The 17157-nt window shown below is 38.0% G+C and overlaps 1 protein-coding gene across 1 annotated transcript in view; it reads left to right on the top strand.

Moving 5' to 3' along the window:
- The window catches only part of LOC127934431 (unconventional myosin-XVI-like), a 36724-nt gene extending 19985 nt beyond the window's left edge, over nt 1-16739 (top strand). The window contains exons 10-15 of the mRNA XM_052531806.1: nt 29-275; nt 1997-2367; nt 2860-4026; nt 7357-7509; nt 9794-9879; nt 16515-16739. Of these exons, the coding sequence (XP_052387766.1) occupies nt 29-275; nt 1997-2367; nt 2860-4026; nt 7357-7509; nt 9794-9879; nt 16515-16562 (2072 nt within the window). The 3' untranslated portion in view covers nt 16563-16739. The remainder of the gene's footprint in view (nt 1-28; nt 276-1996; nt 2368-2859; nt 4027-7356; nt 7510-9793; nt 9880-16514) is intronic.
- The last annotated feature ends 418 nt before the right edge of the window (nt 16740-17157 follow it).

Here is a 17157-nt window from a genome sequence, read left to right on the forward strand (position 1 = left end):
GACTTAATCGTGTGTATGTGTGATTCAGTGGTGCGTGGTTGGTTGGCCAGACAGTGTGCACGTCACAGGCTCACATCTTGGCAGCAGGAGCAGTGTACCGTCCAGCGGTTTCTGCAGGGAGCTGAGGACTTGGGTATGCGTGCTTATGACAGCCTGGTCATCCAAAATGCAGCCGATATTGCACGAGAGAATGACCGCCTCCGGGGTCACATCAGTGCTCCACCACTGGGTGAACGACCAGAACCTGTAGGCAAAGAAGAAGACTCACCCAAAAGGTGAAACTTATAGAGGAGAATGTGTAATAAGGTTGAGTGTGCTCCTGTCTCTATTCTTTAATTAGTTTTTAAAATAGAAAACATATCAAGGAAATAATCATATTCATATTGGTGTCCATTAAATGATCCCTAACAAAAAAATTATAATATTTTTTCAGCTGCAATTCAATCTGATGCGGACTCTCAGATATGAATGTGCTACTGTGAGAGTCCCTCTTGAAGGATTATATTGGCATATCTGATTATATTAGACACTCCAAAATTTGCATTTTCCACTTGGGTTTGAGGAACCTATAAAAATTCATGAGAGGTTTTATCAGTTCTTCATGTTCTGTCTTTGCAAACTGATCAGTCTAAAGTACTTGCAATTTATTAGATGATGTTAGTGGGAATTCAGCAAAAAAGAAGCCTAATCTCAGGTTAGTTGTAGACACTATTAACATTGGCACATACAGTACGTACTACCATCTCCATCTGCAAATGAAAATTGTGCAAACTGCAAGGTCAGAACTGCCTATTCAATTGATATTCAGTACCCAAAACTCCAAGGATAAATAAAAAGAAAAATAAATGAAATAATAATAATCTAGCAAAATTCTCAGGATTTACAGACATAACAGAAATTAGCCATGAACAATTGTCTGACACTATGCAACAGCTGCCAAGGAAGTGTTGATCGTTATCATTACAAGTGGTGTTGGAGGGGTGGTTTATTTTTATTACTATTTTTTTATATAACGAGACTGCAATGGAAATCTATTTGCACAAGCAGAAACAAACAGGTGTATTTGAGTGCCCAATTGCCACAAGAGGTGCAGGTGATTGATAGATGGGGCTTTCATAGCTAATCTAGAAGTCAATCAGTGAGTCAAGAGGAGGTCCATACCGCTAATCAGAGAGAGCTGAAATCGCCTTAAGGTTTTAAGTCACTGGAACCCATCACCACCCCCTTGTTCCTCGAATACCATCCACCCCAACACTTCATCCCATTTGGGTGAGAACAGCAGATGGTAGGCCCAGATTATAGGGTCAATATCAAACAAGAGTGTGCATTTCACAATGTAGTCTTATAGGAATCAACTTAGACTTAAACAATCTGCAATGCAAATAAGCTTTCATGCTTTAGTTCTGTAAATCAGAGTTCAGAATCCTAATGCAATGCTAATTTGTCGTAATCATTTACTGGTATCGTGGATAATTTCTTTTGAGTATTTAATACTAATGAATGCTTAAAACCAAGTGCAGGTTTGCTGTTTGTGTATATCTGTGTATATTAGTTTCTTTTATCACATTTTATTGTGCCTCCTGACCACTTTGAGTTACCACATTTTGTGAATTGGTTAAATCTGCTAATCATGTAATTATTATGATACCAGTTCTTAATTGTAATTTGTTTTATTTATTGTTATTGTTAAGGGAACATGAATTCCAGTTAGTGTAGTTTAATGAAATCTTAGTCCAGATATGAATGGACAGCTTGACATTGGTGTATTGATTTCAGGAAGGTTGAGGTTGAGGTTGATCCTCGCACACTTGGCAGCTGCTTAGCACCTTAACTACCCATCATACATTGAGACAGGACATATGCAGTAAGATTGAAAGAATGAACATATGAATGAATAATGACTTGCTAGATTGGCGAGGGGGGGGAGATACAAGGGTACATGATGAATGACAGGAATGGCACTAGAATACTTATGATTGTTCATCCTTTTGTTTAGGGCTGTTGAAAAAAGTGGAAGGGTTAACGATGTGTCAGGCCGTGGGGGGAACAGACCACTCCGGCATTTCCGCTCCAGCTCTGTGCCTCTCCCCCTGGTTATGGACAGCTTGGTACACTCCAGCATCGGGACATCAATCAAAGCAGCCCTTCAGCCTGCGCCATACTCCACTGAGGAGGGGAATGGAGGGATCCTCTCCTCCCCACGAAAACAACCTCCTCCCAAACCCAAACGAGACCCCAATACACGTCTGAGTGCATCGTACGAGGCAGTGTGTGCAGGGCTGAGTATTGCACTCAAAGACAGCCCTGCTGAGGGTCAAGGCTCTCCATCTGGAAGCCCACCAAAAACCCAACTCTCTCCTTCTGATCGTACGTATCAATATGAGCTCAAACATCCACTTCATGTCCAAAAGTATGTGGACACCCTCTTCTATTATGCATGACATATTGACTCGCACAAAGCCCAAACCTGAATGCCCCTGAACACCTTTGAATTGGACAATGACTGAGAGCCAGATCCCATCATCTAATATCAAAGTATAGCATCACTCATACTGTTGTGTCAGAATTGGAGCAATCCCTCTATCTCTATTCAAACATCTAGAGGAAAACCTTTCCAGAAGGGCGCAAGAGGAATTAAGCACTACCAGCTTGCTATTAACGACAATGATTTTGAAATAATAAATGTTAATACAATGTAGATGTGGTGTTCAGATGTCCACATACTTTTGGCCATATAATGTCCATGTTTCCTACAACACAGAACAAAACGTCTTAATTTATCTCATTATTGAGAATTGTTCCTGGCATTCCAGTAAACAGATTTTCCCTTTCCTTCCAACTCCATCCATCATCCACCAGCCCTCTCTAAACCACGCCCTCACAGTGATGACTACAGCACCATGAAGAAGATCCCACCCCCCAAGCCCAAACGCAGCCCTAATACCAAGCTGACAGGTTCCTATGAGGAGATCTCTGTACCTTCCCCTGCACGCCCCACGGACATGAAACTTGTCAGCCTGGTACGAGCCGGCCACTGCTTGGGCCTTATCCAACGAGCAGCATCTGCGGATGGCCCCAATTCTTCTGTGCTAAGCCTCTACCCCTGTCAGGATGAGGAGGATGTGTATATCGATATGGTGGGGGCCTCACGAGCCCTCAGCCTGGCTGACTCCCACAGTCCAGAGCTGGGAGAGGCGGTTTACGAGGAAATGAAATACTTCCCACCTGACGAGGTGGGGTCAGCTCCGGTGGCCAAGCCTGAAACGGTCAATCCCGGTCCCACTACCCTACCTTCCCCAGGGCCAGAAGTCAAGAGGCCGGTGACCTTGATGGAGCACTCTGGCTCTCTCGGAGGAAAGCAGCAGGGCAAGGATGGGATGGGTTGTGACATTCCAGCTCCATTCCCCAACCTTCTTCAACACCGTCCCCCACTTCTAGTCTTCCCCCCGTCCCCTGTCACCTGCTCTCCGGCTTCGGATGAGTCCCCCCTCACCCCCCTGGAGGTGAAGAAGCTGCCTGTGTTCGAGACTAACCTCAACTACACCAGCCAAGATGGAGGCAGCCCACTCTCACCCCAGTACACCCGTCAAAGAGCTGACTCCTCACCGAGTCTTTCTGTCTTAATGCCAGAAAAGTCCACTCCACCCTTGACTCCTCCTCCTCTTTCGGCAGCACTTCCACCTCCTTACCGCCCCCCATCCCACTTCCCCTTCCCCCCTGAACCAAACTTGTTGGCTCTGACACGTGCAGCTTCTGTGGCTACCACTGATTCCCCCAAAGTCTCCCATAAAATAGGGCACGTTCTGGCAGAGACACCCCCAAGCAGTTCCAAGCCTCCCTTCTCCCCAGTAAAGACCTCACGGCCAGAGCCCCGCAGATCTCATTCCTGCTCCTCCTCACCTCTGCTCTTCAATCCAGCCAATGGGAGACCCCTCACCAGCCCTCTGGACGAGCTCAATACCATTTTTAGCTCAGGGCGCAGCCTGCTCCGCAAGTCCACCACTGGAAGAAAAATACGTGACAGCGGTGAGTAAGAGTGTGTGCAAGTGTTTGGGTACATGTGTTGTAAAGGTGTTATAAGGCCTTACATTGCCATTTGTGGCACCAAACAGAATTGCTAAATAATGAGTGACCAGTCAGGTCTCTCAAGCACTTCAAGCACAATTTTTTTTAGTTGAGCCAGTGTTGGACCAAGTGTTGAAAGCAACACAGAGTGACAGTATTTCTATGTTTTGCTGAAATCAATTTACAAATTGCCTACTTATAGTTGTCTGAAACATCAATCTGGTATTCTAGAAAGTGTTTTAATATCGAACAAAATGGTTCACCCAAAAATGCATTCTATCATCACTTACCCACCCTCATGTTGTACCAAACCTGCATAACTTTATTTCTTAACAGTATTAAAGAGTCTGCCTGTACTAAACTGAATTTCACTTTATAGATAAAAAAAGAGATAGGCTATTTTACTGTAGAATGTCAGTCATACAGATTTAGAAGGACATGAGGCTGAGTAACTAATGAAGCTTTTTTCATTTTTATTTGATCTGTCCTGTTAAACTTGCATTACATGCTCCAGACACATGAATCGCACATTTGTATAGCCAGGACACATGGTAATGCTTAATTTGCTGCAGGAGCATTAAAATAGTCTGGTCAAATCATCATTTCATATATGTGGTTACTGAAAGGCACATCCCATTTAGTATGGTTTTTCTTCACTCAACCAGTGCCATGCTTTGTGTTTGTCAAAAACCGTGAGGTCAGTGCTGATAAAACAGACATTTACCATAAAAACTGCGGTTTGTTCTCTCTCAGAAAATTCATTCTGATGCAGGCAAAGTGTTTGTGTGTTACGGAGGTTTAGGCCGTATTGTGCATCTGCTCTGGATCAGTTTTGTTACAACACAACAACAACCATCCAACAACAGCCCTTAAATGCTCCTACACCATGAGCCCAAAGGTTGAACTGGGCCCGAATAATCTGGAATGGTGTTCCTGCAAACGTATTCATTTTTTATTATTATTATATATATATTTTTATAATTGATTATGGTCTGAAGAAATGTTTGTTCACTCTACCGTGGATAAACTAATATATAATGCACAATAACTACATGCCTGTTTGAGGAAAAGAGCAAGTGTTAAATGTCACACTGAAATAAAAATTTGACAAGGGGACGTTCTTGGGGAGGTTCATTGCATTGGGAGTTCACATGATGTTTAACACAGTTACCCTTGCCTTTTTCTCGTAAACTTTGTATTTATTTAAAAATGCTTTTGTGTACATCTACTCCCATCATGGATTTGAGCATGGATCCCCTATGACCCTGACCCTGACCCATATGTGCTTGTAAGAACTTGAATGTGGTTTCACAAATGTGCAACTGACAAGTCTCTTCTAAATAGCGTAGTCCACTTGCACAAATGGTTGCATTTAACCATAAAGGTCAGTTTTTGTTGAGCTGTTTACCCTTTTCCTATCTGTAGCTGACGATCAGTTGTCTGCATTCTGTTTGTATCCATCACCAAGATCATGAAGGATCAATACAGTTAACTTGGCAACCACTATGACTTATTGCGTCAATCAGAAGAAGCAGATATTTTTAAAGTTTATATGGATCTAAACTCATTTCAAAATATGGACACTTTAATTGCAAAGAAGGATTGAGATGTCTGGTGTGTTCATCTTGTGTGTAAAAGCTTTATCTGAGTTGTTATGGAGACACAATTGCAAATATAGATGCAATTATAAGGTAGTTAGTTGTTGATCTCGAAAGCAATATATAATTAAAGGAATATTCAATATTATATATATTTTTTCCCCTCTGTTTCAAATCAGTTTATTATAAAGGGCACAGAGGGTATTAGCTGCAGTCACATTAATATTGCATGGACAAGAGATGATGTAGCTATGAAATATTAAATATCAAAGTCTCCCACTCCCACTGACGAATGTGAATCGCTGCAATGCATTTGAATCCTGAGAGTAGTGTGTGTGTGTGTGTGTGTGCGCATCTTAGGAAATTACTTCTCACATTACTGTACATGTTCACAGCTGTGTGTGTGAAATGAACAAACATTAATCTGTCATAATGTTTGTGTTAGTGTCATGCTTGAATTTTTAAAGAATGTTTATAGCACAACTGTCCCAACTGTTTCTCTATTATATACGCTGCATGACTGTCAGTCATCTTGATTGACAGGTGTTTCCCGTTTAATTTCATTTTCTTTTTCAAGTTTGATCCCTGATAGTTACACTAACACTCAAATTTGTAGGGTCAGGTTTTTTGGTTTTATTTACTTATTTATTTTGTTTTTTTTTATACTTTAATTTCTTTATACATTCAGTGACTCGTTAAACTGAGATTATAGATTATATTTAAAATAAATGCTGTTCTTTTGCACCATCTGTCTATCAAAGAAACCTGAAAAAAAAATTCATCATGGTTTTCACATAAATATTAAGCAGCACAACTGTTTTCAACATTAATAATAAATATAAATGTTTCTTGAGCAGCAAATCAACATATAGGAATGATTTCTGTAGGATCATGTGACATTAAAGACTGGAATAATGACTGATGAAAAATCAGCTTTGAATCTCAGGAGTAATTATTATTAATATTTTAAACAGATATTTAGGTGAATTAAGAAAAAAAAAGATTTTACATTTTAATTGTACTCATATCACCACAAGGGGAGCATCTTTTTACTTTTCAAGTATGTTGATAGTTTGAACAAAAATACACACACACACACACACACACACACACGCGCGCGCGCGCGCGCGCGCACACATAATGATCGATCTCAAGTGTAATGCAATGTGACTGTTTTCCTCATGTGAATATATAAGGGAGGGTCAGTAGGGGTCCCTGACACAAAGCTGCAGTTAATGAATCTCTGATAAGCCCAGACGGTGGCTCTAAAGTCAGATGCTCCTGACATGAGTGAGAGCATGCTGTAATAGAAACAGGGCTTTTAACAGGGATTTAAAGGGGCAACTGACCCCTGTGCTATATCCATCCCCGTGGTGGTCAGATCCAAGCAGACGCACATGCCGTGAGGCTTAAACATCCCCTCGTGCTTCCGCTATCTCTGCCATCAACGTCATTGCTAGACACAGCCATTCCCAAAATTCCTGGCCGGAGCTGCTGCAGATACTCCTGCAGAGATGTTTGTGGCTCAAGGTGGCAGGTGTTATCTTACAAGTCACGTCATCACCTTTATCTGTCAGAAACTGGGAACACGTAGGACGACGGTCACGGTTAGATGGTCTGTGTGGCCGTATGTGGTGCTGAAACACTGAATCAATGTATTTATTGAATATTTTAATTCATTTCTATTCCACAGGACTCTCTAATTCCAACATTAACCTGCCAGGTCAAGAGGATCAAGGCCCCATCTCTCCATCAGCACAGTTACAGGACAAAAATGCCAACAACCACACCTCACCCAGCTCATCCAACCCCGCACCCATTGAGAATGGCAACCAGATCTCCAATGGTAATGGCACAAGAGGTTAAGGGTGATGAAGCTTCTAAAAACTGGACACCAAACACTGGGTCCCATTCATTATCCACAAAATAATTCATCAATGTTATGTAAGTGCATGTTTTAAAGCTTAGGATACAAATGGGAACCAAGTCAAATCACACAAGCTCAAAAATAGGGCTGTGTATTACACATTTACTGATTCAAATTTTTTTTTCAAACTAAATATGATTCATTTGCACATTTGTTTATTTTATTAATTTTGCGTATGTGAAATAACTTATCGGCCAACTTGTACTGTAAAATATACAGGGAGCCTTCTAACTTGGTGCATTGCAAAGATAAAATGTCTGATTCGTGACTTGGTTCATATACCAAGTCATGACTTGGACTACATCGCTAATTACTATATACTTTATATTCCCTCATTTAGAATAATCAACAGCATGTTCATCAACATTAAATAAATATTGCAACTTTGATCTAATTTAAATGCAGCTGAAATTATGAAGAACATTTTTTGGCCACATAAGACTATCTACCTCTCACAAACACATACACATCACTGTCTAGGTAAACTTCCATATTCCAGATGAAGGGATGTAGTAGAGATTGGCTGGAAGTTTTAAGCGGAAGCCAGCAGTGACCTATACACTCAGCAATTATGCCTACATCTTCAAGATAATGGTATATGAACTAAGGAAATACCAGTGCTCGCAAGACGGTAAAAGAATAGTGTTAAAGTTTTACGTAATATCAGGTTTTAGGAATATCTGTTATGCATTGGAATCAATACTTTGCACTGCGTCATGGGATCATGTCAATGTGGACCAAAATCTTTGAGGAATGTTTCCTTGTTGAACACCTTGTTGAATCTGTGGCACGGAGAATTAAGGCAGTTCTGAAGGCAAAAGGGGGTCCAACTCTGTACTAGCAAGGTGTACTTAATAAAGTGGCCTTTTAGTGTGTCTATATACAGTACAGACCAAAAGTTTGGAAACATTACTATTTTTAATGTTTTTGAAAGAAGTTTCTTCTGCTCATCAAGCGTGCATTTATTTGCTCAAAAATACAGAAAAAAATTTAATATTGTGAAATATTATTACAACTTAAAATAATAGTTTTCTATTTGAATATACTTTAAAAAAAAAATGTATTCCTGTGATGCAAAGCTGAATTTTCAGTGTCACATGTAACATCAGTCGATCACATGATCATTTAGAAATCATTCTAATATTCTGATTTATTATGAGTGTTGGAAACAGTTCTGCTGTCTAATATATTTGATCAATAAAAGGTTAAAAAGAACTGCATTTATTCAAAAATAAAAAAATAAATTATAATAATATATATTCTGATAATATGTTTTATTTACTATCACTTTTTATCAATTTAACACATCCTTGCTGAATAAAAGTATTGATTTTACTTAAAATAAAAGAAAGAAAAAAAATTACTGACCCCAAATTACTGACCAGTAGTGTATATTGTTATTACAAAATATTAATATTTTAAAAACATAGCTGCTGCTTTTTTTTTTTTTTTTTTTATTCATCAAAGTATCCTAAAAAAGTGTCACGTGTTCTGAAAAAATATTAAGCAGCAGAACTGTTTCCAACTTTGATCATGAATCATCATATTAGAATGATTTCTAAAGGATCATGTGATAATGATCGTAAAAATTCAGCTTTGCATCACAGAAATAAATGATAATTTAAAGTATAATACATTTAAAAACTATTATTTTAAATTGTAATAATATATCACAATATTTTTTTCAGTATTTTTGATCAAATAAATGCAGGCTTGATGAGCAGAAGAAACTTCTTTCAAAAACATTAAAAAATTGAATGTTTCCGAACTTTTGGTATGTACTGTATATATATATATATGGATGGATGGATCCATGCTTTCATGTTCTTTACACCAAATTCTTACCCTAATATACCTTATAAATAATACTAATATAGATAATCATAATAGTTTTGTTATCATTTATTTTAATAACAATAATTAAATATTATGACGTATTTATACCTTTATTCTCATGTTAATACAAAATTTTTTATTACAAACATAATTAGCAAACTAAAACAAACTTAAACCTCATGCTTAAACCTAAAGCAAATCATAAACCTAATGCTGAAATGTTATACAAAAACAAGTTATACAAAAAAGTTTTAATACAAGTGTTATATGCCAAATAACAGACAATAAGGTGTGTAGAGAGCAACATACTGCAGAACATGCATGAATGATGTTGCATTTAACATTCGGATATTTCTCTCTCAAAAAGGGACATTGGAAGACGAGGGACATCCAAAGTCAAATGCGTCCAGCACCTCGGTGTTACACAGGCACATGGACAGCCACCACACTCAGGTAAGGCCTTTACACAAACCCACACTCACATACACATGCTCTCTTCTGGCATCTGTCATCCACTCTCCCATTGGAAGAAGGTCTCCAGTGACCCTGAATGGCAGATGTAATCATGGGTAATGAAAGTGAGAGCGGGTCCTATGTCATCCCAGACTCAGCACTCTGCCAAATGAAATGAGTGAAGGCTTATCTGGAGATCGTATTCAGAGGTGCATTAGAGGAGAGGGGTGGTTCTCCTCCACAGGAACACACTGGACAGATCAGTGTGTGCCCTCTGTGCTTCTCAGGATCGCACTGTGTGTCCTGAAAGCAGGGTTACCCTCACTAAATATTCAAATTCAATGAGGCTTCTCTGAGAGCTTTCTACCTCAATAGCACTACAGTATGTGTCTCTGTTCTCCGTATTGCTCTCTTAACAGTACCAGAATACTTATTTTCATCTGTTTTTAATATAATACTGAAGCCAAGTGGTTTTTCTAAACATGCCTGTAATACCATGGTACATTTTTGGTACAGTGATATTTGGAAATTTACCATGATAATACTGTTTATTATTATTATTATTATTATTATTATTATTATTATTATTATTATTATTAATAATAATAATAATAATAATAATAATAATAATTTATTTATTTATTTATTTATTTACATGTAAATGTATGCTTAAAAAAGGTACTCCATTGTAAATAAAAATAATAATATATTTTTAAATCTAAATAAATACAGATATATAATAATAATAAATATATCTGAATGTGTGGATATAGTTATATATCTTCATTGTTAACTATATGCAAGTTCAGAAAAATAAATTGCATTTAAATTTTCGGACTTATGAATGTGTATTCAGATTTACACAAATATAAAATAAATTCATAAGTTTATATATTTAGCATTACAACGTTATATTCAGGATTAATACAATTATATTCAGATTTCATCAAATTATTTCCTGTAATTGTTAATTCATCTAATTTGGCCCTTTATAATATATCAGAATATAGATTAAAGTTATTAAATTCCTTACGATTTCTATTCTATCCAACTAGATTGTTCAGTTTCACTCTCTGGTGTGATATATCCAAATATGACTTCTAGAAATTAAAAGAGGCAACTGCTATTGAAGGAAGACTAATTCAAATGTCGTTTTTGATAGGCTTTTTTCAACAAACGCATGAAACATCAATGGTTTAACTCCTGTCTTTACATAATCTTCAATTAGATGATAAATATATATGACCTTGACCATAAAATAATAAAAAGATGATCGCCACTGGCTGCCAGATAAAAAGCTTCAATGAATCAAGGCTGAATCTTCCTACATGTCTTGCTTAAAGATAGCTTTGACTGTGACATCTGTGGCATGGCATAAACACATTGATCAGAATACAATGTATGTGACTGTCAATCACTAACAGGAAGACCATATTAGGAATAAGGAAGCTGTAGCCAAACGTGCAGGACGTGATGTTGGTAGTTACCTTTAAAAAGACAATACGTATGCATACAAGAGTGCACACACACACACACACACACACACACAGCCATAGCTAGAGCAGACACCATCTGTTAGGATGATGGAATTGGGGACAGATATATGGCACTGTCACCTGCTGACAGCAAAGAGAGCATTCTTTGATTTATGGCAGTCAGAAGCTCGTTTTATAAGCTTATGTGCTTCGTAGACCTACAACAGACTGTGCCGTCTCGCATAACTGTATCATCATCTGAGTGACTGTGGCTCTGTTCCAAAACCTAGTGAGACGCCTGTGTAGGTTGCATAGACTGGGTCCTGACAAAGAGTCTGTCTATACAAAGAGGCTAAATGTTAGCCATCAACTTTATACAATGTAAAAATTAGGCTGAGAGAATGAGGTTTCTATACAGTGATACTCGGAGTTACAGAATGTTATCATCATGAAAACAGCAAACTGTCACAAACTGTTTACAAGCCTAATACATTTTGAGAACACATTCTAACATCGAATTCAGCATTATGACATCACAAGCTGCTTTAAATGCTATATTCAGAAGTAATTTAAATATGTACACTAGTTTAAAATATTTTTGAAAGACGTCTCTTATTCTCACCAAGGCTGTACATACAGCTGCAATCAAAATTATTCAACCCCTCCGACTGCAGTACTTTACAAATACAAGCCTTTCTGAAGATCCAGGATAAAATAAAAATTGCATCTATAACAGTTCACTGGCATATTAAAAGTGATAGTCAATACATAATGTCATATTTTTGAGTTATAAGATTTTTTTTAAATAATACTTCTATGTCATAATTATTCAACCCCTATTCAGCATTGCTGTTTTTAAATCACTCATTTGCATGGTGGGGAATGAAACAGTCTCAAAACACAATTAAGCTTTTAGAAACTCTATTAAAAACAGAATTAGCTTGAGCCGTCACACATACATAGTTAGCCCATGCATGTGTTGAAGTTGAGCAGCAAAAATGTCAACAGAGATCTCACAAAAGCTTGAGAGAATAAATATTGTATTACTTTAGAAAGGCTAAGGCTATATGAAGATTTCCAAGACGTTGAAAGTTCCTAGAGACACAGCTCTCAGCATTATTTCTTAGCTTAAAGTGTGTTTTACCAGAAAACCGTTGAGGGTGTGGAAGAAAAAGCACAATTTTATAAAATGTTTAATCAGAGCAACTGAGAAAAACCTGCAATGTACAGCCAAATACGTGCAAGATGACCCGATGAAAGGAGGGAAACCATTTCAAAGCAGTGTGTAAGAATAACACTAGACAAGTGCGGCCTTCATCTTGAGACATCTCCATGAATACCACTCTTGATCAAGAAGAACAAAGGACAACTTGAACTTGATAAAATTCCTTTGTGTAGACTTGTGGAGCTCATGAGGAATGTTTTATGGCGTGATGTGACCAAACTAGAACCATTTGGACCCATGGATCAGCGATGTCTGCTGCAAAACAGGCAAAGCTCATAAGCAGAAGAACACCATCTCCATCCTCAAACTTGGAGGTGAATCAGTCCTGTTATGGGGTTTCTTTACTGTAGAAGGAAGTGGAAATCATGACTGTATGAAGGACATCATGGATTCTTTGAGGTATCAGGCCATTTTGACAAGAATTGTGATGCCTTTGGTGCAAAAACTGAAGCTGATGATCAATGGACTTTCCTGCAGGACAGTCATCCCGAAGTACATCATCCAAATCTACTTCTGCTTGGTTCAGGGACCAGTCACAGAATGTACTCGAGTGACCTGTTCAGTCTTCAGGCTTAATTCTCATTGCAAATATCTGGTTGAATTTGAAGAAAGCAGTGGCAATGTGAAAACCAAAGATTATCAGTGATCTGAAAGCTTTTTCATGCGAGGAATGGGTCAAGACTGTAGTAGAGAGGTGACAGAAGCTTCTAAACACTTACAGACAGTGTTCATTAAGAATGAAAGATTCTGCACAAAGGGGGTTGAATAATTTTGAACATGAATGTTTAGAGCCGATTTGAATTTCATCATGATTCAACAATGTTCCGTTCTCAGAGTCACTCAAAAGTGTATTAACAAACTTTCTCTAATACTTTACTGATGCCTTTGTTGAATTGATTTCATAAAATGTTGTTCTCCACAGGAAAATGTCTTGCAGGTCAAGGGGGTTGAATAATTTTGATAAAAAAAATTACAGTAAAACAGTAATTAATACTACAATAATTAGTACAGTTTAAAAGTAGCTGTTTTCTGTGTTAGTATGAATTACATAATTATCCTACAATAAAAAAAAATATAAAAATATTTTATTATTGATAGAAATATTTAGTTATTTTTATTATTAGTTTATATGATTAAAAACTACATATTTTAATTAATCCCTGTGATAATAATTCCTATTATTCTGATATGATAGATAGATAGATAGATAGATAGATAGATAGATAGATAGATAGATAGATAGATAGATAGATAGATAGATAGATAGATAGATAGATGGATAGATACCACTGTACAAGATGTTCATCATGTCACATCATACATTCCCAATGCAAATATCTCCATTGATTTTAATGCAGACGATCTTATTTTGTTTTTACGTCAGTCTAGTAACAACGAGCTGTCACATTATTCCACCCTGAAGTCTCGATGATGTATGAAAATGTTGGGTTCTATTATAGTAAGGTAATGGGCTAAAAGCATTTTGAATTACACCAGTGACACCCGAGTTGCTTTGTACCTCAAGAAAGACTGAATGCCACAGGCTCTCTGCTTCCGGATCCCATTCTGTCCTCGGTTTCCTGCCTGTGCCACATGATAGGGGTCAAGGTCACAGGATCGTATAGAAACCAGGAAGTTAATGCATAAAAAACATATAGATGCATGTCTACATGTCTTGTACAGATACAGCACTGCCTTCTACGCCGTAAATAAAACTCAACCGGATAATGAAAAATTCAAAACAACAGAAAAGCCCCCTACAGAGGGAAGTGAGCTACTCGCTAGTGGTCACTGAAACTGGATGCTAACCTTTTAAACCACATCAACAAGAAGATACTCACTCACTACAAATACAAATACTCTGTCCTTTGGTAACTTTATATTTAAGTTTTAAATTTGCCATGCTGTGCCATATCCGCTCTCGAAACAAAACCTTGAACAAACTGATGCTAAAACATCATGTCCACCATCGATGTGGCGTCAAACAACACAAGAGCCGATGTGTGCCAGTAAATCCCAGTCCTGTTTTCTAATGTCTGACTTGAAGAAAACAGATGGCAGTGACGATGTGTTCCCATCACTCAAATTTAACCCCACCAGAGGTCATCCTCAAAGGGACGCTCTACCTCTTAATGTCCTTATGGCACTTGGAAGCAGGAAACAACCTTTTAATGCCCCTCAACACGTATTAGCACACACCCGCCTCATATTTCCTCGTCTCTGCTCACTGTATCTCACTCTTTTTCTCCTCTGGTCCATCCGCTCCTTATTGATCCAGATCGTAATGTCTCATAACACACGGAAGATCATGATGTTGAATTATTCATCAGCTTGGTTTCGCTGGAGATCGCGACTGAGAGTGAGATTGAGACGAGCACAATCCGGCCTTATCAGCATTAGGATCCGGCACGTGCCGAAGATTGCTTAGAAATAACAGCTGGAGGAATGAAGTGGCCCTCTGGTAATGGAGTATTCTTGCTCTGTGTCTGTATGCGATAAGGCTGGAAGAGGTCATCTCTCTTTTGACAGAGCTGCTGTGTATCACGCAGTCCTGTAGATGCTGACTGAGATGTGGAGATCCCTCGGATCAGATGCACAGCTGACTGTAGTGATCCCAAGAAGTATTTGGACAGTTGAGACTTTTAAAGGATGATTGCCATTGCATTAATTAAATACCAAACCAAGCATCTATTGTAATGCATTGTAACATACAGATAAACCATGGGTCACAGGAGGGGGTGGGATATTGATCAGTACTAGCTTGGGATGGGTGTCATCACACACCTTATTTGTTAAAGTGTTGCAAACCAAATGTTATAGCACGTTTGTTCATATAGCAGTACTTTTAAATGGAAAAAATATATAAATGCATTATTTAATGTTGTGCATAACAATGTGTTTAATCACAATTAATCGCAGACAATCATGTGATTTAATCGCAATTAAAAAAAATAATAATAATTGTCCCCCAGCACTAATATGTGGTGGTATACAGTACTGTGCAAAAGTCTTAGGCCACTAGTATTTTTACCAACAAAAATGTTTTTAAGTCCGTTATTTCTGTCTTTTGCTGTAGTGTGTCAGTAGTAAATATCAGTTTACATTTCCAAACATTATTTTACCCATTAATTGTAATACCCCAGTTAGATATTGGTTTGCACCAGGAGTCTGACATCAGCCAGTGCTCCACACAGAGATCTCATCTCACCATCATCCAGTCTGTCTGGAATAAGATGAAGAAAACTCACCTTTGGTTATCCACAGTGGAGAGATTGCGTACACACAGTTGCCAGGTTGACAAGGATAAGTAGCACACTTGTCAGATAATTCCGTATTGTGCAGGTGGAAAGCTCTGTTTTTACCCAGTTGTGTTCCTCTGTACCCAGATTAAACCTTGTTGTACCCTACATATTATGCTCTTAACTTTTCAATCCAATTTTAAAGGTTATTCTTGTATTCAAATTAAGCACACTGCTGTGCACGGGCCACAATATCGATACAGGGCCAGCTCTATCGATACTCATATCATCAGATCTGTGTTATGATACATCATTATATATATATATATATATCTCGAACAAAGCACTTAATAGAACGTTTTTTTTTTTTTTTTTGCTGATATAATGATTTGATGCTTTGTATAAGGAATGCAATGTGACTCAAGTGTCCAAATGCATTTTTGGAGCCACTAAAATAAAATAATGAAAACCTCTATCTACAAAAAAGCTATCTACAAGTGCATACTGAATCAAAGCAACCTTGTACTCATGCAGTCATATCATCCAGTCTCTTTATGATTAGTCTCCTAGGCTTTCAGTATGTCTGCACATCTGTTACAGGTAATCATATGCATTGAACACGTGATTTCTTGTCGTGGAAAGAATGTAAAAAATGCTGTTTATGTGTTTTGAATGTCTTTCTCTCCTCTCTTCCAGAGGGGTCACCTCAACTTCTCGCCCTTCGGGGCAGGGGCGGCGCTGTAGGCTGGGGGCTGAATGAGCCCTCGGGCCTGTGTAGGGATGGGGTGAGTCTGGTCTATAGCACAGTACCTCACTGACTGCCCTTCACCTTGCAATTCCCATCTTTTACGTCTTTCACTTTTTTTTCTTCTAATTATAATGAAAGAAACTGCAGCTCTGCATCATCTCTTGCAAATCAGTAGGGAAGCGTGTGGGATAATGCTGTTGCGGTAATCAGTATTTAAGAAATAGTTCAACTAAAAATGAAGAGTTTCGAAATGTACTCATTGTTTTATGTTTTTAAAAAGAGTTTCTTCTTAGGAACAAAAAAATTTAATTTTGAAAAATATTCAGCTGCATTCCGGCCACACACCAATAAATAACAAAAAGTAGCTAAAAGCATCATAAAAGTAGTCCAAACGTGTGTTCAACCGGAAAAAAGAATAACAGCACACCAGATGAAACTGACATGGCAATGAGTAAACGGAGGCAGAACTTTATTTTGTGGGTGAACTATTCCTGTAAATGGTATATTATTGAGGATTAAGTGTACTGTAAATGATCTACCGTACAGCATGTAATGGAGCTTGTTGTTCACACATGCTCCCTTCTGGCTGTG

Source organism: Carassius gibelio, chromosome A18, assembly GCF_023724105.1.
Source record: "Carassius gibelio isolate Cgi1373 ecotype wild population from Czech Republic chromosome A18, carGib1.2-hapl.c, whole genome shotgun sequence".
Classification (NCBI taxonomy): domain Eukaryota; kingdom Metazoa; phylum Chordata; class Actinopteri; order Cypriniformes; family Cyprinidae; genus Carassius; species Carassius gibelio.